This window comes from Musca autumnalis, unplaced genomic scaffold (genome assembly GCF_047663935.1).
Source record: "Musca autumnalis isolate F117 unplaced genomic scaffold, ASM4766393v1 scaffold_5, whole genome shotgun sequence".
Taxonomy (NCBI): Eukaryota; Metazoa; Arthropoda; class Insecta; order Diptera; family Muscidae; genus Musca; species Musca autumnalis.
Genome location: NW_027412088.1, coordinates 142,333,783 through 142,356,784, shown reverse-complemented (window position 1 = coordinate 142,356,784; position 23,002 = coordinate 142,333,783). Strand labels below are relative to the sequence as shown.

The following is a 23,002-nucleotide window of genomic DNA, read 5'->3' as shown; positions in this document are numbered from 1 at the left end:
ATCCATTGATATAAGAGAAGCCTCTCATGTCCCTACTGGGATGTTTGTGGAACAATTATATAAATAGTTCATTGTGGTTACATTATGTGATATCAAACATATATTTTATACCGGTAGAAATAACTAATATTGAATAGAAATTCAAATAATTTGCATGCAAACAAATTTATAAATCCCAAAATTATTCATATTCAATTACACACCAAAGAAGATAGTATAAGTCAGCTGCGCTAACGGTGATATACCCTCAGCATCTGCCCAGAAAAAGAAACAAGCACAATAATTATACCGTATAAAAATATATTGATTTTGTATCACCAGTTTGCTTCAAAATACGTGGAATATGTAGGTATCGAAATGTAAGGCTATACCAAATCAAGTTTTGTAAGCTAACTTCTGATTTTTTAAAAAGTTTGAGAATTATTTTTTAGAAATTTTGGACCATTATCTCAGGAAGTATGGACTTACTCCGGAAAATTGTACCATTGCAATATGAACGGTGAAAAGAACCTTCTTCAAAAAAATTCAAATAGATCCGAGACGTTTTCTCAAACTGCACTTTTTCCAAATTTTGTGTGGGAGGTACTCGAACGACATGACTGGATGAAATAATAGTATGTGCAAAGTTTGGACCAATCAGAAAATCCCCTTAAGAGTTATCTTGCGGATTGTTTGTTGTTCATTGTTTCTTGGAGCTTTTCAGCCATAATCTCAGGAAGTAAGGAATTGCCATTGCAATTGTACCATCGTAAAGGGGAACGCAAGGACAAGCTGCTTAAAATATTCAAAACGATTCGAAGGGACTCTTAAATTTCACTTTTCCGAATATTGTGAAGGTGTGGAACTATCTATATCTGGAAGGAATATTAATACATATATGGAAAGTTTGGACCAAATCGATTGCTCACTTCGACAGTTGACATTCACACAATTTTTCACACAAATTTTGAACTTTTGTGGGGGAGGTGCCGATATAGTCCATATTCGAAATTAAACTAAGTTTGGGCAAAATATTACGAAGTGTATAGTGCGCACCAACCAGCTAGACAGTAAGAGAGACAGATGAACGGACAGGGCTAAATCGACTCCATATTGTCTGAAACGAATTTCGTCCAAATATACTTGGGGTATAAAACCATTATTTCGATGAGTCCGAGAGTATAAAATAGTTGGCGAAGCGGCTAAATGCTGCAATATTTGTATGAAAAATCCAATTGAACAACTGAACTGAAAAATTCTTTGTCATGATAGATACAATTTGGCAGTAGGTCCGTTATCTAAAAGACACTTTATTGCAATTTGCATCAGGGGAAATATTAGTAGTTATTTTTCCATATGTAAGCTACTTTGCCGGTATATGCCCTCCAGGAATTAAAATATGGACCAAAAATAAAATTTGTATATTTTTCATACAAAAGCAATGGACTATGTCACCCGCTAAATAATATCAGATCATCATGCAAAATTATAGGCATTTTCTTCAACCTCCAACATAATTTCGCGACTATTGAGCTGTAATTGCGACCTCTAGCGTGTTTATGATAACACTACAAACAAAAAACTGGATATATTAGGCTTTAACTCTGTTATCTGATTACGTACATCAACACAATTGACATCAATAGAAAGGTCAAGCGTAAGCTGTATATAAAAACTTTTCAAAAGTTGTGGTCCATTTAACCCTCTAAATATTATCTGATCGCCATCTAAAATTGCAAGCTTCTTCCTTGTCATATACTCTTACCTTATTTAAAATTTCGAGGCGATCGGACTATTATTGCGACCTACAGAGCAGCTACAAAATCGGATAAAAATAATGTTTTTGGTCCATTTCACCCGATAAATATTTCACGATCATCACCAATTAAAATATCGATCTATTCTGATGTGAAACTGACCCCCATACCAAATTTCGTGACGATCGGTCCATAATTGCGGCCTGGAGTTTGATTACAATTTATAATGGACAGACGGACACACGGACGGTCGGACGGACGGACACACATCTCAAAATCGCTTTATCTCGCCGAGATATGAAGATTGGTATACCACATTGGGGGTCTCCGACGAATACTTCGCGGTGTTACATGAATTTTTACCAAAACAAACTTATAATACCCTTTCCACATAGTGGTGTAGGGTATAAATACATATTTTTAGATTTGGTTACATAAATTTGAAAATCATAAATGAAAATCCAATTTTGTTCAATTCTAATGTGTCCAACCCATTCCTCGTTCCAACGCATCCCTCTAAATGGATAATTGCAAGCAGGAATGAAAGGCTGCTTCAAACTTTTGTTTTTGAAATTAAACCAGTAAGGAAAGTATCAAAGTCGGGCGGGGCCGACTATATAATACCCTACACCACTGTGAATATGTAAAATATATATGAGAGCTAAATCCAAATCAGAACAGATTTTGATATAATTTTTCACATTTATTTGTAGGCCAAATTTCGTCACATAGTCCAAATTTCATCAAAGTTGGGCATATATAGCGTGTTTCGTGCATCAAATACCTCAAATCGGTCGAAAATATATATGGGAGCTATATCCAAATCTGAACCGATTTCGATATGATTTGCCACAGTTATTTCTAGGCTAACCACCGTCACACATTCCAAATTTCATTGAAATAGCACAAATATAGCGTGTTTCGTGCATCAAATACCTCAAATCTGCCGAAAATATATATGAGAGCTATATCCAAATCTGAACCGATTTCGATATAATTTGGCACAATTATTTCTAGGCCAAATCCCGGCAAACATTGTAAATTTTATTGAAATCGTACATATATAGCGCATTTCTTGCATCAAATACCTAAAATCGGCCGAGAATATATATATAGGAGCTATATCCAAATCTGAACCGATTTCTATATAATTTGGCACACTTATTTCTAGACTAACTTCCGTCGCATATTTCAAATTTCATTGAAATCGGACATATATAGCGTGTTTCGTGCGACCTGTACTTTGCTTACAAAAATACATGGACAGACTGACAGACAGACGGACATGCGTAAATCGACTCAGAAAGTGATTCTATGTATATCCCTAAAAGGAAATATGGGTCTATCTCGTTTCCTTTTGCATGTTACAAACTAATGCACAAAGCCATAATACCCCTTACCACAAGGTGGTGTAGGGTATAAAAACTTATGTTTATTAGGGCTTTATTTTTTCATTTTACAAAATAACACACATTTTGTGCCACATTCTCTCCATCGTGAAAAAAGTTTTCACATATTGCTTACATTATCTTAAATTGACACTAGCTTGATCAATGCATCATACATAAACATCGATGTAAATATAGTCAAGAGCAAAGTCGGTCAATATATGCTACCATGGATTGATATATGGTCAGCCAAATGACAGAGAGAAGCCCTGTTCTGCAATAACATTTTCTCTTAAGTTGTGCATATAACAAAAAATGACACAAATATGTTCATAATATGCAAGATCGCAGTGTGAAGATCGATATTGGGTATATTATTGTGTAGTCAGTATTGGACGCCAACTTCGAGGTAGCTAAAATCCCTCACAAAATTGTTCTGAAGAAACGTGTGTGTGGTGTGGTGCCACAATATGTGAGACAGTTCGTTCGGCCTCGAAAAATTTTTCATCGATATGAGGGAGATCTTCCCGTTTTATCTTTGGAGATATTCGTGGGAAGTTTTTATTCTGAATATTTTGCTCTCCAAAAATATATATCCCGAATGTACAGAGGAAATATAAATAAGAATACAAAATGTCTTTTGGCACATTATTCTACCTGTAAATTATTGTACCATGGTTTGAATCCAAACATAATATGTTTGGATCCAAACATAATATGTTTGCAAAGTTTTGTAACATATCTCAATTTTATTTGTTTCGGTACCAACATATTTTTTATGTGAGAACATATTTTTCATGGGTGGAGAGAGGTTTTTTGTCAAAGAGAGTAACAACAGGGCTCTCGCGGCTGCGGAATGCTGTTTTATAATAAAGAGTTGTGTGTATGGTGTAATAGAAGACGCAGAAGCGAAGAAGGGGGCAACAAACTTTGTTTCTGCTTTGGTGGTGTGTATGCGGCCAAAGATGTGTGTTTCCTGCTTTGTTGTTGTTAACCAACGTAGCAAGCGAAGAGGGAAATAAAAAAATGGTATGACAAATGTTGTTCTTTTTTCTTTAGTTTTCTAAATGCAATCGTTGAGTAAAGAAATGGTGATTTTTAGTAAAGTAAATTGCCAATACTGTTTATAATTGGAAATTTTATAGTTGAATGAAAAGGTGAAAGATGTAATTCGAATTATTTTATTTGAAATTACAAATAAAATGTTTCGAATTTCAAATAAAATAATTCGAATTACAAATGGAATAATTTGAATTACAAATGAAATGTTACGAATTACAAATAAAATTCTCGAATTACAATTAAAGTAATTAGAATTACATCTAAACAAGTAAAAAAGTATCAGTCGGCTTTGCCGACAGAAATATACCCTCAGCCTGTGTATATTGAAACAATTTTTCTCAAAATACGTACATATCGATCATTTACTCAAAGAGTGACACATTTCAAAAAATCAATTTTCGAGAAAAACGCGTTTTAAGTTGCGGAATGAAATTTGACTTCCCAACTTAAAAAGGTTATTAAACAAAAAATAAAATATCTATTGGGATCATCTTTTGTAAAGATCTTGCCAGATATCAGTGCTAAATTTCTGTGCAAGATCAAGCATGATTCGAAATGTTTTAGTGCTTCATAACCTCAAAAACTTTTTTGATGATTTATGCCAAAATCCTAGAAAATAAGCTGTAACTCCTTGAGTTTTAGAGATATCAACATGAAAATTTGACACAAGATAAAATAGAGGTCGTAGAAAAAATAGAAATTGATAACTCAAAAAACCCGTTTTTTTGAGTTATGCCACTCTTTGAGTAAATGAGCGATATGTATTTAGGGCATTTTAAAAATTTTGGGCGTTTGAACCGACAAAAATTTTGATTAGGATTAAATATCAAAAGTTTTGCCGAAGAGGTACTAAAAGGAATGGATTGACATTGACCGTTGTGGAAGTGGATATCCAGCCACAATTTATGGTGCCAAAGGGGGTTTTTACACGAAAGCCAAAATTTAAACCGAATCTGTTTATCCGTTCGAGAGTTATCGTGCGCTCCAGCCAGACAGACAGACGGACGGACATTGCCTAATCGACTCCAAATTGTCTGAAACACATTTCGTCCAAACATACTTGGGGTCTAAAACCATTATTTCGTTTAGGCACATTTTGCCCGTATGAAAGTGTATATACCCTCGTTAGCATAAATGCTGAGGGTATAAAAAGGTGAAGTCATTTCCATTTTAAACTTAAGGAAACATGTGTATGCCCACAAATGTTGATTGAAGGAAGACAAGGAGACTTTTTACATATCATGGAGTGAGCTAGATTTGTATTAGCTCAACGATTTAGACCTACTATTTGTAGCCGAGAAATACTCAAAAAATTTCTTCAACGTACGTTGAGGTGTATTTTTACCGCCATTGAAATTGTAATGTTGTTTGGCTTGAGAACATCTCCCCTGTACTTCCATATCGACAAAAATCGGTAAAATAAAAATGTTTATAATTTCGTTAATTAACATAATTCGTCGAAAAGTTGCCGACCAAAATAAAGCTGTCGCAAAGTTCTACTGATATCAGCTGTGTAGTCAACTTTTATTTGAGCTTTTCATTCATAATTTTGCGTGTTAATTTTACTGATTTTTGTCGGTGACCAATTGCAGAATTCCACTACAGGGTTGAAATGTAAATGAAACAGTTTTATTTATTACGAATAATTGAGGTTTTTGCTGTATATAAGAAGGAGAAGTTTTGTGACTGCAGGGAATCTTAAATGTCAAATTGCGGATAGTTTGGTTAAAAACTGTAGCTAAAATCTTAAAAATACCGAAATGCGGGAGGTTGCATTTTGTGCTCAGAATCACAAGGACAACCTTTGATGAACATTTCAAAACAATCCTTAATCCCCTTAGACTGCACTTATGCGAAGATGTTGAACTGTTCTAAGAGAGGTGCCGGAAGGATTAAAAGGAATATTAATATGTACAAATGTTGGACCAATGACAGTCACTCATTTCAATAGTTATCGTGCCCAGCAGCCATTTTAGTTGGTCACCGTAGGATTTGTTAAATCTTTTGGACCATATTATGTACGGAAACGTGGTCTTGCCAACGAAAAACATTAGTTTGCTTTAAGCTGGAACACAGGGAGTATTGTCGTTAAGAATATCAAAATGATAGTCGAATTGTACGATGTGCAAAATTTATGCCAAACCGGATACCCAATTCGTACGTTGCAGAAAAATGAAAAATAAATTTTGTTTACTTAAAAAATTATCATTTTAAAAAAATGTACTGAGGGGGTGCTTTAGTTTTGGCCGACATTGTAGATTCTGATATCTAGGAATAGATATATGTTGGAAAAAATTGTACGATGTGCAAAATTTATGCTAAACCGGATACCCAATTCGTACGTTGCAGTACTCGTCGGTCATTTTAGTTTGTGTAGGCAGGGGAAGTATGGGCTTGGCCTCCAAAAAAATTAACAATCGCTATAGAGATCGCAAGGACAACATTTTAAAAATTATTCGAAATGTTGTGTGGGAGGTACCTGAAGGAATGGATCGGTATAGTCCATATTCGGAACTTAACTCTTTATATTCGCAATATTTAATAATAATTTTTTTACCAAATCGGTTGCTCCCTTAGGGAGGTATTGTGCGCATCATTTTAGCAATTAATTTTGAACTTGTGTGGGACTGATAAACGAAGGACTGGACCGATATGAACCATAGTCGGACTTAAATAACTTTGGACAAAATATTACGAGGGGCTAATTTTGGAACAATTCGGTTAATTCATTCCAGCCAGGCAGACATACCAAAAGACAGGGCTAACTCGACACCAAATTGTCCGAAACTAATTTCGTCCCGACACAACCCTTATTTCAATGAGTAACATACAGTGTCGGCCAAAACTAATGCACACCCTCAGTAAATTTTTTTTAAATGATAATTTTTTAAGAAAACAAAGTTGTAAAATAAATACAAACATAAGGAATTCGGAATTCAATAAACAAAAGTTAAAATTCAAAAAACATTTTAGGTAGGAAATATAAGCGGACAAAACTAAAGCACCCCCCCCCCCCCCCCCAATTCGAGGCACAACAAAAGCTATTGAAATTAATATTCTTTGCGTATCCTTTATTCTGGATGACGCAAGCACATCCTTTAGGATAGAGGATATTAATTTATTAATTATTGCAGGCGATATCGCTTCCCAAACTATTTTTGCGGCTTCAAAAAAAGTTTTCTGTGGTTTTGCATTTTTTCGGTTGATTTTTGAGTTAACGATCTCCCACATCGATCGCCCCAATCGAAAGCTAAGATCAGGGGATTGAGTGGGCTAACGGAGAACTTATGTCTAATTGTTTTGGAATCACTCCTTAACCACTTTCGATTCATTTTTTAGTTCGATATCTTCCTAGAATGTCCATCTGGCAGGGGCCGTGCCGCATGCTGAGCAGATGTTTTCCATGGTGTCATCAATCCTTGTCCTATAGGTATTTAGACGGCTACACCATTCCGAACGTAGTTGAGCCAAAATAGATGGGGAATTTGCATAATAGAACTGGCATAAGAGAAGATACCTGACGCAAATATCGTACAATCATCCGTATACTTTACGATCTCAATACCATATGGAGGGGCGGAATACCGGATAGGTAGAGACTAAACAGTTGCGGTTATATCACCCCACCCTCTCGGAACGTCCTCTTTGCTACCCTAACATCAGATAGGTTGGGCAGATCTCTGAAGCTGTGACCAATTAGCTTTCCCATGATTGTTGAAAGTGCGGGGTCCAGATATGATGAAATCGGTTGGTCTGCAGATGAAGACTATTATGGGGAGATGGTCTGATCCAAGATAAACAACTGGTTGCTTTTTGACGTCATTTGTCAGATCAGGTGATACGATGGTTATATGACCTTCCAAAAGCTGGCTAATATTAAGCCTTCAACCTGGAGTACAGCTATTTATCGGCGGCATGTATATGTTAAGTAACACTACCTCGGCATCACAACGTCGTAATCTGCAGTTGTTATTGAGCTTGGTTTCTTGTGCCGCTGCTACCATGATATTCTTCCAAATCAAAAAATTCACTATCTACTCGATCTTACCTGGGAGTCCGATGCAATTAAATTGCAAAAATGCATTTTCAGGGATTGGAACAGAAAAGTCTGGCGCATATGCGGCTGCTTTTGAGGGAACTGCAGGGGAGTCTCGTATTCTGATGACGACGACTCACGGGGGGCTATGTTCACGCAGCAACATAGTCCCTGTCTTAGTCCCTCACATTAACGAGTCCAGAACAACACCTGAGATAAACCCACTATTGGTATCTATTGCATCTCACCGAACTTTGAGTGAGGTGGATGCGGATGTGGCAAACCGAATCCACATCCATATTGGTCCGAGGGTATCCTCAGCCTCGGCACGGGCCATAAAATCAGTAGCAGGTATTCCGGAATATGCTGCTCGTAACACAGAAAAACAAATATACAATATACACTAGGCTTATGACTTCTTACAACCTCGTATCCCTGTATCATATTTTGACGAGTTTTTACCTAAGATTAGATAAAATCTTTATTATAATGTGTTTCGATAAAAACGCTCTCGCACAAAATCATTTGCAAATGTTTGTATATGAGTTTTTTTTTTGACACATTTAGAAGTCAATATAAGCAGATATAAAACTGAAGATAAGCTTTCGAGCCACATAACTTTTTGTTTCTCACTAAATTTATCATCATATCATTAAATATATGTAATTTTATGTTATATATAATTTTATTTCATATATCATATAAACTAAAAGTGGTTTGGTTGGGACCTTTTTCAATATTTAAGTGGAATAAAAGTTATTATACTCAATAATAGGCAAAAGGTCATTCATTCGTATAACAGTTAATAATTTGTTGAGATTTTTCTTTAATTTCAAAGTATTTTTTCCAAAAAAAAGTTAAAGTGGTTTATGCGTGACCTTGTTAATACTTAAATACAATGAACATTATTTTAGTCTTTAACAGGCAAAAGTTCATTCCGCTACAGGTTGTCATTTTTAAAAAATAGGTCAACAAATCATAACCCTAATGTACAACACCCGGAACACGGGTGTTGTGTGGTGGGGGGGATTTATTACACTGAGGACTATTTATGACCCCGCTTAAAATGCCATGTGTGTTGTAGAACTCGGGTATTTAGTGTGTATGTACGGTGGTCATGCTAACCATTGCATCAAGGTGGCACGGTGTAAAGGTACCATTGGATTTGAGATGTAAACATTTTCCCTGCCGAACTGTTGTTTCACACTTCTCGATCTATTCAAAAAAGTTTGTGGCATTTTACGTTAATATTTTGATAAATCCTCACATCTTTAGATATTCCATAAATCTATTGCAATTCATACCTTCATCATATGCCAACATTTCCAATACAAAATATCGAACGTAGTTAGCATTGTTGTTGTTGTAATTATTGTTCTGCATTATATTTTCGTGATATGTTTGTTCAGTGAGTAGTCATCAGAAACAGATGATTATTTCTTTGATACGATATCTCAACTTAAAGTTCTTCTGTTCAGGCCAGACCGAAGGTCTGCAACTGATGGTGATGATATTAAGTGGATGGATGATTTTGTTGTAAGTGAGAGAGACAGTGTGTGTGTGTGTATGTTTGTACATGAACTTGGTGGGTTACTGCCAAAAACGCGATTTGCGTCTGTTCATAATTGCGTTTTATTATGCCTGGCAAAAAACACGAGAACGGCGAGAAAAAACATGGCAAAACTAGCAGCAAAAGGCATCCCGAAGCAATAACAGCATCAGCAGCAGCAACAACAACAAATGAACAGAAAACATATGTTTCGATTCTGTTTTCTATGTTAAACAATCATATTTCAGACATGAAAAAAAAAACGAATATTACTGCTGTCTGTAGCAAGGGCTACGAGGAAAATTTGAAAAGTTTTTTACGTACTGACACTAGAGTTGGACAATATAGTTCACTGAACGGATCGATCTTTCTCGTTCCTTTTATCAAAGGGAACTAGTTCCTTAGTATCGTTCCTTCGTTTAATTGACATTGTAACTCAATCGTTTTTTGTTCAAATCGCTGCTTCAGTTCAATCGTACGTTCACATGTCATTTTGTGTAAAACCTCGCCGTTCTTTTCACGTTAAATGTATAAAAACATTTTTATACATCACTTTTTAAATTTATAAAATTTGTGCGATTTATTAAAGAATATCAAACAATATTTGTACATGTTTTTAATTGATACTTACTTTCTTAGGGGACGGACCCGATTACCCGGCTATATAACCCGAAAGTCCGGGTACAAAATCCGGGTTAAACCTGGCTCTTTGGAAATGGTTTTCGTTGGAAAGCTTTCGGAAATACCAATCCAAAAAGGTGTCATACGATTGGGTTATTTTGAAGTGTTCTGGTACTATAGCCAAAAACCGATTTTTGTACCCAGGTTTTTTCCATAAAATCCTCAAAATGTCAAAATGGGCCCATTATGGGTGCTTGCTTAATGCATGCCAGATTATAGCTTGCACTTTAACCTTCCCAAAATGGTGCTATATATTGTAATACCTTCTCTGGATCGAGAGAGATATAGCCCTTAGAATCTTGACAAACCGGTTCTGTTAGGCTCATTTCTTTACGTTATAGGCCTTTACGGAAAATTTTAAAGTTCTAAATTGAATAAAATTTTCTTTTAAATTATAAATCTTTCTCTAAATAGCCGGCCTTTGGCCGGGGTTTAAGACTTTCTGCTATGGACAGGTGCAAATCTCGGGAACCGGAACAACATTTTCTTTTAAATTATACATTCGTGTGTAAATAGCCAGCCTTCGACAGGGGATTTAAGACTTTCTACTATGGACAGATGCAAATCTCGGGAAATTGAACAAAATTTTCTTTTAAATTATAAAATTGTCTCGATATATCCACCTAGATAAACCGGCTTATCAAGATACTAAGGGCAATATCTCTGGATCCAGAGGAGGTATTACAACATACATATATCACAATTTTGTGTTGTAATACCTCCTCTGGATCCAGAGATATTGCCCTATATGAAGACGTGTAAATAAACCGACAAGTTTCAGGTGGAAAGTTTTATAACCTCAACGAGGACCAAGTACCAAATTTCAGCCATTTTGGTGGGATACTGAGGCCACAACTTTCAACATGCCGAATATCGGGAAGTACGATTATGTTAGGGCTATATGAAGACGTGGACCTATGATGATAATTCCCTTCTGGAATATTTTATACCTCTCTGGAAGACAAAATACCAAATTTCAGTCATTTCGGTGGTATATTGAGGCCACAAACTCCAAAATACCGAAAATCGGGAGGTACCCCTCTGTGGGGGCTATATGAAGACGTGGACATATACCGACAAAACACAGGTAGAACATTTCATACCCTTATGATGATCACTCTCTTCTGGAAAACTTTATAACTCTGTGGAAGACTAAATACCAGATTTCAGTCATTTCCGTGGTGTATTGAGGCCACAACCTTCAAATATTGAAGCCACAACCTGCAAATGCCGCTCTATGAGGGCTATATCAAAAGGTAGACCTATACCGACAAATTTCAGTTGGAAAGTTATATACCCCCAACGAAGACCAAATACCTAATTTCAACCATTTCGGTTGGATATTGCGGTCACAGCTTTAAAAATGCCGAATATCGGGAGGTAACGCTCTTTGGGGCTATGTGAAGACGTGGACATATACCGGCAAATTTCAGGTGGAAAGTTTTATTCCCTCGATGAAGACCAAATACCACATTTACAACCATTTGGGTAGGATATTGAGGCCACAACCTTCAAAATACCGAAAATCGGGAGGTACCCCTCTTTGGGGCCTATATGAACACATGGGCATATACCGACAAAATTCAGGTAGAGAGTTTTGTACCCTCAACGAAGACCAGGACCAAATTTCAGCCATTTCGGTGAAATTTTGAAGGTTGTGGGCACAAAATCGGGAGGTACCGTTCTACGGGGCTATATGGAGACGTGGACCTCTGATGATAATTTTCTTCTGGAATATTTTATATCTCTGTGGAAGACTAAACACCAAAATTTCAAAATACTGAAAATCGGGAGGTAACGCTCAATGCACAGTGGTCCCACTTGTATGGAAAGGAGTGCCAAAAATAGTTCTAATCGAGTTAACGCCCCGAAATTTTAAACATAGTTTTATAACGAGCCCAAAAGGGAGAAAAACAAATTAAATGGATGTAGGTCCACATTTGGGTGTAGCCGCATATAAAGGTACCCCCGATTTTTTATATTTTCCAGTCGATTTGGCTGTAATTTTGCATTTTGTGTTCTGAGGGAACAACATACCACCCTGCAAGAAATGTTCAATATAGGTCCACGTTTAGATATAGCTCTCATATAAACGTACTTCCATATATTCGGTATTTTGACGATTTTAGTCAAATTTTCCATCCGATTTGGCTGTAATTTTTCATTTTAAGTTCTGAGGATCACCATACCTCCCTGCAAAAAATGTTCAATATAGGTCGACGTTTTGGTATAGCTCCCACATACCTCACGATTTTCGGAATTCTGGCGATTTTACAGGCGTGGTATAAGGGAATAATTTATTTTTATCGTAAACTAGAGACTTTCCCCTGTATTTAAAAAAAATCGGACTTGCCCTTACAGGGCCAACATTAGTAAAACTCAACATAAATTTAAAGCAATGATATTAAAAATAACACAGAAAGTCATTTACAAAGAATTTATTTTTAAGGAACTTAGAAAACGAATTTTGAATTTGTTTTTTTCGTAAGAATATTGTCGCTGCCATCAAATATAAGTTTCATTTTGGAAATAGTACATTTACCTCTCAATTTTGTTATAATTTCACTCATAAGCTACGAATGCTTTGCGGATCTTGTTTTCGTTTTTAAGGTGCCACATACAAATCTCAACTTCTTCGACTTAACTTGGCATATTACCGCTGTAAATTGGCAAAAATAATACTGGATAATAAAAATATAATGTGTTTAGAGAATATCTATTTCAATCGCAACCAAATTTGTCGACATAATTTTTTCGATTTTTGTCCACGGGTGGAACAACAGTGCAATAGTGGCTTTATCAAAACGTGAACCAATTTCAATACCAAACATCTCAGGAGTAACGGAAACTTCTAAACCTAATTATAAAGCTCTATCTTAAATACTGCAGCCGGATCTTGATTTCAACAGACATATTTACGGGCGGACAGACGGACATTGTTATATCGACTTAGAATTGTATGCTGGTCAAGAATACTTTGTAGGGTCTCAAAAGGAATGACAAATTCAATTGTACCCTCCATATTATTGTGGAGTGTTTAATTAAATAGAAGAAATGTTCTAGGGAAAGTCACATCCACTACCAAGAAGCCAATTGTTAACGTAGGATTGTTCGTTGAAAATTTCTAAAAATCAGCATTTCGGGGTGAGACCGGGTTCCTGTCGTTTGTTTGAACAGTGTAAACTATAAATTGGGAATAGAGTCCGAGTTTTCTTTACCATATTTCAGACTCCTACGTCTAAATTTATATACTGCCATTAATGAGGGGTTTTCGGTTTAAGGGTCTATGAACGTTTTTCCATAAAATGTTTCTACGCACCTCGCAAAGAAGCATTTTAACATACATACATATATGTATAGTTGTATAATTGTTTGCAACATCACATCCTTTCTGGCACACTGTGGTGTCCTTGTTTAAACACACACTTTTTTGTCATTATCGCGTTTTTGCCTCTTTTTCTTTGTTCTCTTTTTATTCGATAATTTGCTATTTACCATCATCATTATCATCATCGCATTTGTAAAATATCAGCCGGTCTGACCTAGCCAACCAGCCAGCCACCTGCATAAACAACATTTAAAAACGTCTGTCGTTGTTATGAATGAATGTGGTTTGGCCCCTATGTTTAACAAGAAATGTCTGAGTGTCTGTCGGATGTTAAACTGGCTCTCATCTCACACAACACTCTCTGTTTCCCAATGGTATTGTGACAAGTGTTTGGCCAAATGTTTGTCCAAGTGTTTTTTGTTTTTCTTTGAAAATTTGCAAATAACAGTAAAATATCAACAACTGCAAAATAGAACAGAGTTTTTTCAGTTATGTTATTATTGTCTTCTTAACCCCTACAACTTCATTTAAATTTGTTTTTTAACTGGGAGATTGGATCGTTTTACTAGACCCACATATGTTTGACATTTATTGGTAATTAGCGAACAATATGTTCGAAGTTTGTCCCATTCCCATTGGCGAATTAACATTGCAAACATCATTCGCAAGGGATCACTTGCAATATGTTTTGATATTGGTTGCTGTTGTTATTATTGCTTTCTACTGACAAATAGCTAGTCAATTACTTAGCATGATGCGGACTAAAAAGTATTTCCCCATAATTGGAAAACATATGTTTTGTTTTGTATTTTATTCTCTTTAGCGGCACAACCTACATTTTTTCAGCTTTATTTGTTCATTTGTGATGATACTTGGCAAATTGTTTGCAATTTGTAGGCTATTGATCTGGCAAAGTCCTTGAGAGGCCTATCATCATGTCATTATTTAGATAGAAGTTAAATTTAGTTTTAACAACACATTAAAATAAAACACAACATGAGTTGATGGTGAGGATGTATGTTAAGCTCTTGTGAATTTGAATGGGAATCTGGAAATTATAATCCGATTTTAACATACTTTTATGAAGTCACTACTTTTAAATAAAATACAGTTAGTCAACTTAATTGATGCAAAAGATGATTTCTTAAGAATTTAGATTTTCAATTAGGAATTACAACAAGAAATTCTTTAATAATGTTGGTTTTTTTAATTACCTGTTTATGACAAAATCAATCAAATAAATTTATATGAGTTGAATTACCTGTTTATGACAACATCAAGACAAAAAATTCAGAAATCGGTCGGAAATAACAAAAATAACAGGAAAAAAGAATAAGTACCAGGTTTTTATACCCTTCTCCACATTGCACAGTGTTCAATTTTCCGAATAAATCTGAAATTTTTTTTATCAATTTACACCAAATAGGGTCAAATATTGTTTATAGTATCCCACTGCGTCTAGTTATGAAAAAATATGTATATACGTTCCCTGTTTAGTGATCCTATTTGAATTTTTTTGTCTCAATATTTAAGTTGTTTATAAAACTATGATAATATCCAAATTAAACAATGGTTTTTATTTATTTTTTTTTGTAATTGTAATGAAAGGTATGTGAAACGTATTTGAGATGTTTAGTGTCGCCAATGAAGTGTGCTTTCTTAAATAATTGATGTCTGTACTTGTTGATTTTTTTTCAAGGTCCATTTTTACAATAAATGATAAAAAAAGTTGTGGGTAAGATCTAGTTGGGATGTGTACCTTATCATTTCATAAATAGGGATGAGTTTTTTTACCAATTTCCATCAAAACATCTTGCACATATTTGCACTTTTCGTTTTTATGTGATACTTTGTCTTGCAGATATATACATATTTTCGTTGATTCAGAATGTCAGAATATAGTATAGGATAACTTCCTGACATTTATGTAAAATTTAGAGTTTTGATGTATTCTAGGACCTATAGTAAAATTTTATGGCGAACAAATCTGTAGAATATTTCGATCTGATACGATCACATTTTATAGGAGATTTTAAGGATTTGTGGAAAAAGGGACCAAAAATACCCCTTTTATGACTCATACGAGGGCTAATTTTTTTAAGAAAAATATTCCTCATATTGTTGCCAAATACATTATACACCTAAAGTGCAAGGATTCCAAGTGATCTCAACTCAAATATTTTCAAAACTGTAGAAATGGTAGAAGTTTCCAACCCCATCTGATACGATCACATTTTATATGAGAAGGGACCAAAAAAAGTCCTTTAATGACCGTCTGAGGGTTAAATGATATGGAAAATTAAACCAGCGACCGGAAAAACATAAGAACCAAAGGTTAGATCCAAATCCATTCATTTTTAGATTTTTGACCAGGTTTATCGTAAAATTGGACACTGTGCATTGTGGTAAGGGGTATTATGTATTTGTGCATTTGTTTTGTTTACATAGGATCACTTTCTGTGCCGATTTATGCATGTCCGTCCGTCCATCTGTTCACGTATTTTTGTTCGCAACGTACAGGTCGCATTTATAATCCGATTCAGCTGAAAATTGGGAAATATAATTTTTTAGTCATGGAAAAAACGCTATTGCTTTTGGTGAAAATCGGCTCAGATTTGGATAAAGCTCTCATATATATTTTCGGCCGACTTCAGGTATTTGCTGCACACAACACGCTATACATGTCCGATTTCGATGAAATTTTTGTAACGGCGTCAATAAATTTGGGTTTGTTGACCTTAAAAATACAAATAAATTGCAATGTAAATACTACCAAGACAACGATCCTAAACATAAATCTTATTTATGTAGGACTTGGTTGTTATAAAACTGTACCAAAGTCATCGACAGCCCAGACCAAGGTTCAGATATTAACCCCATCGAGAATGCATGGGTACACCTGAAGAAAAAAGTCGGGAATATGCCGCCCAATAATAGGAGCGACTTAAATAAATACATTAAAGAAAAATGGCAAAAATTACCACTGGAATATGACATTCCTAAACTTATTTATTCAATTTAGAGAGATTTACAAGCTTTTATTGTTGCCCGAGGTAGTCATACGAAATATTACAACCAACTTTTCCAGAAGTACTGTGTATGACTGAAAAGTTGTGAATTTTGCAATTTTTTAGTTGAAAGTACAAACAATGAGTTCTTCCTTCCTTTTTTTTAATTTTAAGAATATTTTTATTACAATTTAGCCACTCTCATATTTTATTAGCAAACACGTGTAAGAATTAGGAGATAATATTCTGCATTTTAAACTATATTTTTCATGTATTGAGTGGATTAATTTACAATTAAGTTAAAGTATTGCATCCAACTGAGTTATCGCCAAATAAAATTCCATTATTTGACAGCTTTTTGTTTGCGACCAATAACACTGTGCTACAAAAGTTGACTAAAAAGTATTCAAGAGTTCTGATGTAAAAATTCTGTCGTGTTGGGGTACATGGACAACGAAAATAACTTTGGTTCCTTTGGGTCACTTCGGTTTTTGTTTTATAAAGGTAATTGTATTGAAAATAATTCGGTCTGAAAATGTAGCTAAAAAAGTCGAAATACCTGAAATTGAGCGGTACCGTAATATGGAATCTAGAACAAAACGTGGACATACCATAATTTTTGGTGGAGCCAAAAAATAAAAGCACAGAAAACTGCATAACATATCTATTTTCTCACCGATGTCTTTAGTTTTTCGTGTTTTTAAAAGCTATATTTTGGTAAAAATAGGACATTATACTGTTTGGTATCTTCTAAGTAGGAAAATAGTTTTTCGGTTTTTATACCCTCACCATTTATGCTAACGAGGGTATACACACTTTAATACGGGCAAAATGTGCTTCATCGAAATAATCGTTTTAGACGCCAAGTATATTTGAACGAAATCCGTTTCAGACAATTTGGAATTGAATTAGCCATGTCCGTCCGTCTATCTGGCTGGAGCGCACAATAACTCTCGAACGGATCAACCGATTCGGTACAAAATTTAGCTTTCGTAATATTTTGTCCAAACTTAGTTTAAGATTGAAGATGGGTTATATCGCACGGTGCGCCTTAACTAATTTTAAATGAAAGGTGCTTACACCTGGAAATTTTTTGCGGATTCTGAAACTACAATGTTCATAGATGAGAAAAATAAAAAAAAACGAAAAAAAATCGACGGGGGATTTTCAAATAAATCGCGGTCAAATTTAAAATGTTTAGGGCTTTATTATGTTTTCACGATTTTGCTCGGAAACCCCAATCCCTATCGAAATGGGATTAGAGCAAACGTTGTAGCAGTGAAAATTCTCTACAAGATTGACCTTAATGTTATTTTCGTAGGTTTTACCATTTTTGAGATATTGAAGTTCAAATTGGGACAATGCACTGACTGTATCGTCTCCATATAAAACAATGTCATGAAGGGTGCAACTTAACTAACTTTAAATGAAAACCGCTTACACCTGAAAAAGTTTTTGCGGATTCTGAGACAGCAATGTTCATAGATGAGAAAAATTGAAAAACAAGAAAAAATCAAAATTCACATTTTTAGGTCTATTTTAAGTGTTCAGGATTTGGCGTGGAAACCGCAAGTCCTATCGAAATAGAGCTAAAGAAAATGTTGTAGATGTGAAAATTCTCTAGAGGATTCCCCTTTATGATTTGTTCCCATTTCTTAAATAAAGAAGCTCAGGTTATATTTTTAGGTTTTTTGTTAGGGTTTCTCGATTTTGTTTGAATACGGCATGTCTTATCGATAAGGGACCTGAGAAAATCTTATAGCTGTAAAAATTCTCTACAAGACTGGCTTGTATTTTTTTCTAGGTTGTACCATTTCTTAGATATATAAATTTAAGTTGGGAAATTGAAGTCATGATATTATTTTATAAGGAGACGATACAGTCAGTGCATTGTCCCAATTTGAACGTCTATATCTCAAAAATGGTAAAACCTACGAAAATAACATTCAGGTCAGTCTTGTAGAGAATTTTCACTGCTATAACATTTGCTCTAATCCCATTTCGATAAGAAACATAATAAAGCACTAAAAATTTGAACTTTGACCGCGATTTATTTGAAAATCCCTCCGGCGATTTTTTTCGTTTTTCGATTATTCTCATCTATGAACATTGTAGTTTCCGAATCCGCAAAATCTTCCCAGGTGTAAGCACCTTTCATTTAAAATTAGTTAAGGCGCACCGTGATCGATTTAGTATTTATTTCAAAGAGTTCTGGGTAGATCTTTTTAGTCACTTTGATTTTTTGAACATGTGGGTAGTCCCTGAACGCCTCATTTGTCCGCTCCTTTGGGAACCTCTCACACAAAGTTTCGAGTAAGTTCACTTTAAGACCTGCTCTTTGATATTTGTTGAAGCAACTTCCATTCGCTGCCTCAGTTACGGCGGTAAACGTTTTTTCAGTGGCAAGTCCATATTTCTTGAGAAAGCAGCCCGAAAGGTGTAAAAATCCCCTATGGCACCATATGTTGTGGCTGGAGAGCACGATAACTCTCGAACTGATCAACCGATTTGGCTCATAATTTGCCTTCCTCATATTTTGTCCAAACTTAGTTTCAGTTCGAAGATGGCCAATACTGGTCCACAACTCCCGGTATTTCCCCCCAATATTTAAAAAATGTCACTAAAATGGTATGCACGATATCTCTTGAACGGGGCAACCAATTTGATCCAAACTTTGGATCTCTTAATAGTTTAGTTTAACCCAAAGGTATTTTCGTTGTCCATGCATGTTTTTTTAGTCTTCACCTGCACTTCCAAAAACACGCATTACCATTAATTTGCAGTCAGAAAATTTAAAAATTTTGCACAGTGATAATTTATTGATCCACTCAATCAATAAGACGAAATTACCTGCTTTTCAATTTCACAATAAATTTTCTTATGACACTTGTTAATAAAATATTCTTTTGTCTTCAAGGGTGACCCGCGAACATTTAAGACACGTGTGAAGTAATATATGTTCACGGAGCTTTTGAACCAAATTTAAATGGAATGTGCTTACACCTGGGAAGTTTTTGCGGATTCTGTAACTACAGTGTTCACAGATGAGAAAAATAAAATAAAAAAAACAAGAAAAAAATCGCTGGATGGAATTTTTAATAAATCGCGATCAAAGTTCAAATTTTAATTTTTGTTTAGGTTTTCACGATTTTGCTTGGAAACCGCAAGTCCTATCAAAGTGGGACTAAAGAAAATGTTGTAGCTATGAAAATTCTCTACAAGATTGGCTTTTATGATATCTTCGTAGTTTTTACCATTTCTGAGAAATAGAAGTTCAAATTAGGATAATGGATTTACTGTATCGCATCCGTATATTACAATGTTATGCATAGTGCACCTTAACTAACTTTAAATGAAACCCGCTTACTCTAGGTAAGTTTTTGCGGATTCTGAAACAGCAATGTATATAGATGAGAAAAATCCAGAAAAAAGAAAAAATCGCTGGATGGAATTTTCAATAAATCGCGATCAAAGTCCACATTTTTAGTTTTTTTTAGGTTTTTACAATTTTGCTTGGAAACCGCAAGTCCTATCGAAGTGGGACTACAAAAAATTTTGTAGCTATGAAAATTCTCTACAAGATTGACTTTTATGAAATCTTCGTAGTTTTTACCATCTTTGAGATATAGAGGTTTAGATCAAACTTTCAGATTTTGTTCTTAGGTCTTCTTGAAAACAGCAAATCCTTTCGAAATGGGACTAAAGAATATGTAATAGCTGTGAAAATTCTCTACAAGATTGGGTTTCGTAATTTTTTCGAAGGTTGTACCATTTTTGATAGTTTTTTTTTTAAGTTGGGAAATTGCAGACATGACATTGTTTTATAAGGATGCGATACAGTCAATTCATTGTCCTAATTTGAACTTCTATATCTCAATAACGGTAAAAACTACGAAGATATCATAATATTCAATCTTGTAGATAATTTTTTATCTCTACAACATTTTCTTTAGTTCCACTTCGATAGGACTTGCGGTTTCCAAGCAAAATCGTTAAAAATGTAAAAAACCCTTACAAATGTCAACTTGAATCGCGATTAATTTATAAAGCGCTCCCGCGATTTGTTTTTTTCTTTTTTCTCATACATATGTGAACATTGTAGTTTCAGAATCCGCAAAAACTTCCCAGGTGTAAGCACCTTCCATTTAAATTTGGTTCAAGAGCACCGTGTGTTACGTCCATCAATTGAATCCCTTGCCCATTCTTTTTGCGTTCATTCACTTCTTATTCGTTAAGTAGCATTTTAAAATTGTCGTCATTAAAAAAATACTTACCATGGCTAATAAATTGATTTGAATTAATACAAACACAAGATATCCAAACCGATTTATTTTCTTTTCAACTGCAGGTGTCGATAAATTATTGTTGAAGCGCCAATAAAAATCTTTGAAGTTGTTTGTTTTTGTTTTGTTTGTTTGGCTTGCAATAAATAAACCTCTTAATTACAAAGTAATTAAAGAAAACTTTAAGACGTCGTATCATTCACTCACTTCTCGAGAATATAGTAGTGGCGGTAAATGTTGTTACACACACACACACACACACTCTGTGTCAACAGAAACAAGGCGAAATGTAAACAAAACACAAGAATAAGTAGTCGCGGATTTAAAAACACAAGTAGCACATGTATGTTACATACATACATACATACGTACACACAATTTGAAGGGTTTGCGGCCTCCTTCAAACAGAACAACACACCGGAAAAGTCGAACTGAAGATACACAAACCCAGTCACACACAAAAGCCTCCACACAGCTAACAATGAAGGCGGGCGGGCGGCATGCACAAATAGCAGCTGAAAATGTAGACGATGTAGCTGATGCACCGTTATTATAATAAGCACGTGCTGAATACACAACCTTGAACGGTGTCAAACTTCTTTTAAATTATCGATGCACATTCCTTTAGTTTACTTTTTTTTCAATGAATTTACAGATACCGAATCGCTTTATTTTACTTTTCTATTTTGTTTTAATGTTTCACACTTTGAATAAAATTGTTTAAATTTGCATTGAAAAAATCCACACAATATTCATTGTTTATTTTCCAATAAGATTGCAAAATGTATTTGTTTCCTTTAAAGAGTTGTTTTTCCAGTTTAATTCTGTGGTCCTTAACTGACTGTTCCGTTATATTATCCGCAACACATAACCGGCTGTGTCGACGTTTGCAACGCGACTAAATGCGCCCATTGGAATTTCCTCTGGTCGCAGTCAGTGTCTGTGCAAAATCGTATTTATTCACGAAACACACAAACACCCACCTACAGTCTACAGACAGTGTAACACGCACACGATTGGCAGTAGAGAGCCAGTTTGCATTTGTTTTAGATTCGTAAAACCGACCTACCCTCACTCGACATTATCAGACAGTTCGACCGACCGACCAGCAACATTTCTTGCTTGTTTACACAGTTGTTTATTTCAATCACTCATCTAGTTTACATGCACACATTCAGATATCCTCGTTCTCCTCGCCTCTTTCCGTTTTCTTTAGCCCGACATCCGAACCCCAACATCGGAACTTAATGCTGCGGCTCTTGTTGCTCCCAGAGAACATAAACAGTTTTTTTTCTTCAACACGAACTAATTGAACGATATGAAAAACACTTGCTCTACCGCCTTTTATTTGTACGTTTTGTTCGTATAGGATGAAGGTAATTTTGTGGTTCGCATAGAACAGATGAAAACAAGACTTCAAAGATACGACAGAACCGGCCGATATTATTGCCCAGACCGATTTATCCGATTGAACGTGTTGCCGTTGCCACGTTCAGTGGTTGTATGATTCAGAAAAGGAATTCCTATCGCCAGCAGACACTCTGCTGCACCATTTCTACAGAAAGTGTTGTCAAATTGTTGCGAAAAATATCAAAACTAACTGAAAAGGAATCGAATATTAATAAGATTAATAAAAACAAGTAAGAACGGCGTTAAGTTCGACCAAGCCGAAATTGATATACCCTACACCCATGAGTTGTATTGAAGTAAAATGGAACAATTGGTTTCCTTTCGTTTATGAAGAAGACTAAATACCAAATTTCAGCAAGTTCGGTAAATCAATGTGGCTAACCTTCAAAATACCGAAATTCGGGAGGCACCGTTCAATGGGGGCTATATCAAAACATGGATCTATACCTACAAATTTCTGGCAGAAAGTTTTTAGACTTAAACAAGACTAAATACCAAATTTCCGGTATTTCGGTAAAAAC

At 35.2% G+C, this 23,002-nt stretch overlaps 1 protein-coding gene across 1 annotated transcript in view; it reads right to left on the bottom strand.

Annotated features, from left to right (window-relative positions):
- nvy (CBFA2/RUNX1 partner transcriptional co-repressor nervy) overlaps nt 1-22,581 on the bottom strand; it is a 207,705-nt gene extending 185,124 nt beyond the window's left edge. Inside the window, exon 1 of the mRNA XM_073957809.1 lies at nt 21,063-22,581. Coding sequence (XP_073813910.1) covers nt 21,063-21,065 — 3 coding nt within the window. The 5' untranslated portion in view covers nt 21,066-22,581. The remainder of the gene's footprint in view (nt 1-21,062) is intronic.
- Between the last annotated feature and the right edge of the window lie 421 nt (nt 22,582-23,002).